Here is a 7,308-nt window from a genome sequence, read left to right as displayed (position 1 = left end):
AAACCTCTAGAAGAGGTTTTGGCCTCCTGAAGAACCTCTCATAGTGGAATGGGCTGGGGGAGGAGGGCGCATGGTCTGAGTGGATAGGGGCAGCCCGGAGCCAGCCAGGCAGTTTTATTGAAATATTTTTAAATAATTTTGCAAGTGTTAGTTTCATGTGTCAGCAATGCTCTGTCTGGTTCAGTGATGCCTGCAGGAGAGCAAGCCCAGAGTTTGGAGAGGAAATGTTCTGTCCCTTGAGTCCAGGCTGAGGTTCCCCTACAGGTGGAGGAGAGCCCGTCAGCCCATCTGGGACTGGCACTGTCCAGCATGTGCGCTCTGTCCTCACAGGGCATCCTGAAGGCCAAAGTCAGAGGCCTGAGACCACAGGCCCCACTACTACGAGCGCGCCCCAGGCAGCTGCAGGCTGGGGGTGGGGGGCTTGGCATGGTGCCCTCGGTGACAGAGGAGACTGCCTGCCTCACAGTTCAGGTTGCGGTAGCGGGCGGCAGCTGGTGTGGGGCGGGGGCACATGGACAGAAAGCCAAAGCTGAAAGGGCCGAGGCAGCAGCCAGGGCAGGGCAGCCCCTCGTCAGACTCCCGGGCGGCTGAAGGGGGCGGCGAGAGTTCTGTCCGCTCCAGGGCTGCCGCCCGGGGCAGACTATGCTGGGCCCGGTTCCAGGGCTCCCCAGCCCAGCCTTGTGGGGAGTTCACCACCACAGCTGGGGGATTGTTGTTAAGGGGAGGCCCAGACCTAGGGGACCAGGGCTGGGAGGCTGAGGAACAAGTGCTGATGAAGTTGTCTGTGGCCACGGCCAGGGGCAGCTGGGGAGCTGGTCCTGGGGGCTCTGGCTCAGGGCTACTGCCCTCACACTCCATTATCTCTTCAGTTGAGGGGCCCACCAAGGGAGGGCCAGGACCTGGCAGTGCTGTCTCCATACGTCGGGGGAGCTCAGGGGATGATGGCAGCGAGCGGCAGCGGCGGGCAGGCGTCCCAGGCTGGCCCAAGGTCTCTGGGGTGGTCGCCAAGGGCAGCTGGGTGGAGGGCAGTGGTGATGGTGGCACCAGGGGCAGGGGGGTGACTGGCTTGCTGGGTGTGTCCAGGAGCTTGATCTTGCCACCCCTGAGGTCTTCCCGTAGTGAAAAGGGGTTGACTCGAGTTAGATTGTCCCCCGAGTTAGGTGGTGATTCTGGTGATGGGGGTAAGAAGAGGTCTGACCGGCTTCGGGAGAGCCGGGGATCTGGCCTGGGAAGTGTGGCAGCGGGACCCCCTCTTGGAACAGACCCTGTAGGCAGAGAAGTCTGTGATCACTGTTCTCAGCATTGAGCATAGCTCCTGGAGGGCTCATTTTTCATCAGGAGGCTGGTGGGATTACAGCTTAGAAAAGAGAGTCCCACGGGGTGCTTTGGAAAGGGGGAGGTGTCACCTCCAGCCCTCCCCTCCCTCTTCTTTCCTTCTTCCCCTCCCTCAGGCTCTAGAATTAGAAAAATATCTTTTTTGAGATGTTCTCTCACTACACCCTGACCCAGCCTTCTTAACTAGGAAATACATGTCTTCTCCATCACCCCCAGATAATTCCCCAAGCCCTAAGGAGGAGAGAGGTAAAAGGCCTGAGGTTAGGTCGAGGTCAAGCCCCCTTACCCTGACTGTGCATCAGGGGAGTGCTGGGGAGGAGGGCTGTCTCAGGCAGCTGCTCCAGGGTCCACTCCAGGTGCTGGGTGGTTTCGGTGAAGGGAGCACGATTGCTGGGTTCCATCTGGTGGGCAGAGACAGGGGGGCCTCACTCAGTGCCCCGAAGAGGGCCTGAGTTTTCTTCCTGTTACCTGGACAGGACAGCCTTGGCACAGATGGATGGGGCAGAGGGCGGCAGGGAGAGGGAGGCTCTTACACTGCAGCAGTGGATGGCCAGGAGCAGGAAAGGCAGTGGGCAGTCCTCCCCGACTAGGGTGCGGAACGCAGGCACATCCAGGCCAAAGTCCTGCAGGGACAGACAGGAGGATCTTCAAGTCAACCAGCCTTGGGTATTCCTTCTGCCCCCCAGTCATGACCTCAGCCTTCAGGAGCCCTCAGTTATGAGCTGCCCAGTCTGGCATTCCTCCTTTTCAGACCTGGAGACATCATTCACCTCAGTCCGGGGCAGGTAATCAGGGTCTGCAGGTACTCGTGCAATGAGCTCACAAAGGACAATCCCAAAGGCAAAGACGTCAGCCTGAGAGTAGGAGAGGATGTCAGGGGGAGAGAGGAACAGTATTCATGTCAGAATTTTGTGAGAATATGCCAGAATCAGTGGGGAGTCCTGACATTTTTCATGTGTTGGACAGGTGCCTGTGAGGGGCAAGGGGGATATTGGCAGACTCCTGAATTACCTGGTAGGGTTGTCGAGGACTTGGGATGGGGCCTTAAAAGAGAATCTCAAGGGTCTCTGGAAGGCCGTGGGGCTCTGAAGGGTGGACGTCTTACCTTCTCATCATACAGCTCACCCCGCAGCACCTCTGGAGCCATCCAGTACGGGGAGCCCACCACAGCCAGTGGCTCCTTCCTTACCCCTTCCCTGCAGGGACAGGGGCAGAGTGGTCAGAAACATTCCACTCAGATAGCCTCCCCAAACAAAAGGGGATGAGGTCAGCCCCTTCCCCCGCTGCAAGGGAAACGTCCCTGGGGGCTTCACTGAGATAGGGGCCTTCTGCAATGTTTGGGAGAACAGGGGTGTTTACCTCACTTACCTATACACAGGAATCTTTTCAGCCAGCCCGAAGTCACCCACAACAGCTGTGAAACCTCGGTCTTCCCGTCGGATCAGACAGTTCTGACATACACACACAGCATCCGCACATACCCATCACCTTCTCTTCTCTGATCTCCCAATATACACACCAAAGCCCTGTCACTACAGAAGAACCCCAACACTCTCTGACCTCCCGGTTCTCCAATGCATCCCAATCTTGCAACACCATCTATCACTCTAAACACAGAGTGGTGCTCAGGCCCCCAGAGTACTCCCCCTCACCCCAGTTCCCCATTCTCCAATGCCTTGCTGCTCCAACAGCCTAACATGTCTATTATTCACATTCCAACGTCCAGGGGCTAGTTATAACTGAATAGTCCCACATCCCCTTTCATGCCTCCACCCACCTGGCCAGCCTACCTTGGATGTGAGGTCTCGGTGGAATACACCTTTCGCATGAAGGTACCGCAGGCCACGGGCAATGTCCAGAGCCAAGCGGAGCCTGACAGGCCAGGATAGGGGCTCAGGGGAGCTGAGTAGCTGTTCTAGTGTCCCTCCATTCATATACTGGGGCATAGGCAGAAGAGAAGGGGAATAAATGTCAAGGTTTCAGTCCAGACTCTAGGTCTCACTTATAAGCTAAGGGACACTCTGGAGGGTCACAAAGGTCAGAAGGGTGAGTCTAGGCTCTAGTGTTCCCCATTCATATTCTAGGGCTGTCCTGTCCGATCCATGTGTAACTATTTAAATAAAATTAGACATCTAGTTCCTCAGTCACACTAGCCACATGTGGCTTCTGGCTACAGTTTTGGACAGCACAGAATAGAACATTTTCATTGGTGCAGAAAGTACCATTAAATGGCACTGTTCTACAAGATACAGAGAATGGAACCAGCTGAGGCCTTTTATTTGTGGTTTGCCCAAACCTAAGTTCAGAGAATCCTCTCCTGGCAGGAGGTCCTGCTGCCTCTCATTGTTCCTTAGTAGATGCAACGGACCGCTGAACCCTCTCCCCTTTGAGGTGGTGGTGGTGGGATTCCCTCCATCCCTTCCTGACCATCCTCACCTCTGTTAGAGCGTGCAGCTGTCCCTGGTGCACACAGACCCCCATGAACCTAGGAGAGAATTGGGAAGAAAGGAGGGTAGGCTCTAAGAGCCCTGGCCCCTCCACAGTTTCCACTTTTCTCGCGGGATCATTCTCCTTCCCCCAGCAAGCTTCCCAGCGAGCGGCAAGGACCGCTCACCTTAGGATGTTGGGATGTCGGAGACGGTTCATCAACTGTACCTCCCGTAGCGTGTTTCCCCGGTTACTGGGGAGCCTGTTCATTTTCAGCACCATGACTTGCCCCGACTGTCGGTGCCGAACCTGGAGGCGGCAGGGGCCGGTGAGTCCCCAGCAGGTTAGGAGGGTCGAGAGGGTCGCCCGGGTCCGGGTCCCATAGTTTCAGCCTTCCGTCTAAGGCTTGGTCCCGCCCCTCTGCCCTCTTTGCTGGTCCTACCTTGTAGACCTCAGAGAAGAAGCCGGCCCCGATCTTCTCCGCGCAGTGGAAATCGTCCACACGCGCTAGGCTGGACACCGCGCTGCGGAGTGCCCGGTAGGAGGAGGGGCGGCCCCGGCCCGGGCCTCCGCTTGCGGCCCCCGGTCCCGGGGGCCCCTCCCCCGGCGCTTCTCCGGGTCCGGGCCCAGGACCCCGCAGTGGGGGCCGTTCCCCGGCCATGGCCGGGACCCCAGCCCGGGCCTGTCTCACCTGGCAGGGTCCCTGGGGTCCGGGCAGGCCGCGCTCGCCATGGGCACGCACTCAGCCCGTTCCGGGGCGCCTGGGCTCCCGCTCCCGCCCTGGATTATAGAAGATCCGCTGAAGATACTGGGCCCGCCCCCGCCGCACTGGTTTGCTGGGCCCGGGTGGACGCCGCTCCGCTCCGCTCTGCGCAGGGCCAGGGCCTGGGCCTGGGCCGGGCGGTAGCGGTGGCGCTCCCGGGCGCCGGTGGGCAAGCGGACAGGCTCCCTGCAGGCGGAGGCGGGCGGGCCGGCGGGCGGCGGCTGCTCCGCTCAGCCGCTGGGGTTCAGGCTCCAAGGCCTGCCGGAAGCGGGGCTGAGCCGGGCCTCGGCTTAACTCCTTCGAGCCCGGCCCCTGGGCAGCGACCACGCCCCCTTAGGTATGCACACCCCAACCCCGGACCGCGACGTCCTAGGCTAAAGGGTGTGGAGCATCGGGGTCAAATAAATTCAGCTGGAGCTGAATAACTGAAGGGAATTAAGGGCTGATTGTGCTCACACACAGCTCCAATGTCTTTTAGCCTCCCTGGGAGTCTTTCTCCCCTCCCACTCTCAGGTCACTGTCGGGCTGGGCTTAGGAAGCCGCCCGATTCCTGGGCCCCGTGGACCAGCAGGGCAGAAAAGTAGACCCTTTTGGTCCAGCTACAATCGGAGATAGCCCAGCAACATCCCCACATTCCCGGCACCCACCCTGGTCCAGCCTGCCGATTTCCCAGGTCTCACCTCTTCACCTTAAGCCTCGGGACTACCTGACACTTTTACCGTGTCGGGAGGTTGTGATGCCCTGGGGTTGCAGTGAGCCCTCGGCCAGCCCATCCCCTGATGTGGCCCTGACACCGACTCACTCCATCCCGCCTCCCTCAAGTTCAAGATTCCAGGGCTTCCGCCCAGTGACCACCCAGCCTAGACCTTACTCTTAACATTTCGGCCAAATAACCCTTTCTCCAAAGGGGAGCGTCCACCTGCGGAGAAGCCCGTCCTTCCAAGATCTCACTGCTCAGGAAAACTTCGCCCTCAAGGCCACCTTCCCTTGGAGACCCTTTCCTTCCTCAGTGAGACATCTCTCCTTCAGGGGAAACTTTCCTCAGTATGACACTACCGCCATCAGTTTGAACCAGAGGTCCTCAGTGTTACACCTCTCCTCTGCATGCTCCTCCACGCAGTGAGACCCCCGCCACCTCTCAGAGTGATTCCACCAGTCTTTGTGACCCCTCCTGTTAAGGTGACTGTTCCCGTGAGTGTGACCGCTCTGAGCAGGTTCCGCCCTCCATCCCTTGGGAATCCCGTCTGCCCCCTCAGGCTGCAGGAGCAGCTACATCGGGCCTCTTTAAGTCGCCGCGGAGCCCAGAATGCGCAGCGCACTATGCCCTCGCCGGAGCCGACGCTTCCGGTTCTCCGCTGTCTCCACCCTCGAGGCTCGGCGAACTAGCCAATCATCACCCGCGATGGGTGAGGACGCTCGATCCTGGCGGACCGCTCCCTGGCGAGAAGTAGCAGGTGTCGGGGAGTAGCTTGCCACCTAGCGGCGGAATGGAGGAGGGCAGCGGGAGTGGAGGCTGCCAGCTTGGGGAGCGAAACAGGCTGCGACAGAGCTGGCGGGAGGGAGGCTGAGTTCTCTTCAAAAATTCTAAAGTTCTGCATTTCTGTTACTGTGGCAAGCTAAAAAGAAAATTAATACAAGCACAGCCCTCGTTCGTGTGGGTGACCGCCTTCTAACAGAGCCTTGCCTCATATTTATGAGAGTTGGAGCCAAGTACGATTTAATTGTCAAGGGCTAATGAGGAAAGGCAGCCTTAAGTTATAAATGATGCATTAGGGTCGAGAGAAGGTCAGATGCTGTCACGGTGCACGGTACAAGGGAAGGTTTCCCAGAAATTTGGAGAGGAACCGGAAAGATTCACAGTCCCTCCAGAGCCACTGGGGATGAGCCAATCTCAGCAGCACAAACTTACCATCACATTAAATTAATGTTAACATCTACAGCTGTTTAGTTTGTAAGTTCGCTTTCTATAGTTGTATGAGATCTTAGGAATATATGCTTCCCTTCGCTTAAATAATATTAGATAATTCAGTTGACAGATATCTGACCCTTTATTCAAGTTTGATAATTACTATAGTTAGAGATGGTAATTTCAAGCAGAAAAGCCAAGTTCTTGTTTTAGAAAGATCACTGTGGTGGTTGTATGGAAGAAAGCAGACTGGTTAGGAAGGAGGCTCTAAGAATGCTTCACTCAGAAGAGGATGAGGGACCGACTAGGATAGGGATAATAGGGAAGGAGAAAAGGAAACATTCAACTAGGATGGGAAAACTTGCTGACTTACTGATACCCCAAGCCAGTCAGTCCTGTGAAGAAAAAGAGCATCATCCAGGATAACTTTTAAGTTTCTAGCTTAGATGACTGGGAGATAGCAGCTGAAATGAATCCAGGAGGTGGAAAGATTGGGAGGGGGAAGACAGATGATTGCAAAGGGGTGATGGTAAAGGAAACTATGAAGGTGGATGCCATCATCCAAGTCGGGTGTATAGAGGGAGAAATAGGTGGACAGTGGAATCGCGGGGAACACCAGCATTAGAGGGTGGATGAGAATTCCACAAAGGAGACAGAAGAAACAAGCTGAAAGATAGGAAGAGAATCTAGAGTGTCTGGTGTCATGGAATCCAAGGAATGGTGAGTTTAGGAAAAGTGGAATAATAAAAAACATTAAATAGTGCAGAGAAGTCGGCTAAGATGTTTGAAATGTTCTTGGAGTTAGGCTATTAGAAGAGCCTTTTGATTGTTTTCTAACATTTTATGATGGAAAACGGTAAAAAAAAAAAAACACAAA

At 56.3% G+C, this 7,308-nt stretch overlaps 1 protein-coding gene across 2 annotated transcripts; it reads right to left on the bottom strand.

The window, feature by feature from the left end:
- Window positions 1-97: 97 nt before the first annotated feature.
- Window positions 98-5,852, bottom strand: TESK1 (testis associated actin remodelling kinase 1). 2 transcript variants are annotated; one of them, XM_036888557.2, is made up of 11 exons: window positions 5,206-5,852; window positions 4,205-4,783; window positions 3,950-4,071; window positions 3,772-3,820; window positions 3,126-3,272; window positions 2,704-2,786; window positions 2,441-2,531; window positions 2,106-2,189; window positions 1,869-1,958; window positions 1,622-1,736; window positions 98-1,265 (listed from the first exon to the last, which is right to left on the bottom strand). In XM_036888557.2, the coding sequence occupies exons 2-11, from the start codon at window positions 4,421-4,423 to the stop codon at window positions 379-381; spliced, it is 1,887 nt and encodes a 628-aa protein (XP_036744452.1). In that variant the 5' UTR covers window positions 4,424-4,783; window positions 5,206-5,852; the 3' UTR covers window positions 98-378. The 2 variants fall into 2 exon arrangements, with proteins under 2 accessions (XP_036744452.1, XP_036744451.1); XM_036888556.2 differs by having other exon boundaries at window positions 4,205-5,852.
- Between the last annotated feature and the right edge of the window lie 1,456 nt (window positions 5,853-7,308).

This window comes from Manis pentadactyla, chromosome 3 (genome assembly GCF_030020395.1).
Source record: "Manis pentadactyla isolate mManPen7 chromosome 3, mManPen7.hap1, whole genome shotgun sequence".
NCBI lineage: Eukaryota > Metazoa > Chordata > Mammalia > Pholidota > Manidae > Manis > Manis pentadactyla.
The sequence above is the reverse complement of the archived record's forward strand: the minus strand, read 5'-3'. Positions and strand labels throughout refer to the sequence as shown.

Bases quoted from the DNA above. Each gene is read 5' to 3' on its own strand.
- TESK1 (XM_036888556.2), bottom strand. From the start codon at position 4,423: ATGGCCGGGGAACGGCCCCCACTGCGGGGTCCTGGGCCCGGACCCGGA. The intron at 3,273-3,771 runs GTGAGGATGGTC...CCTATGCCCCAG, and splicing joins AGCTGCACGCTCTAACAGAG to TATATGAATGGAGGGACACT. The intron at 1,959-2,105 runs GTGAATGATGTC...CTGTCCCTGCAG, and splicing joins ATTACCTGCCCCGGACTGAG to GACTTTGGCCTGGATGTGCC.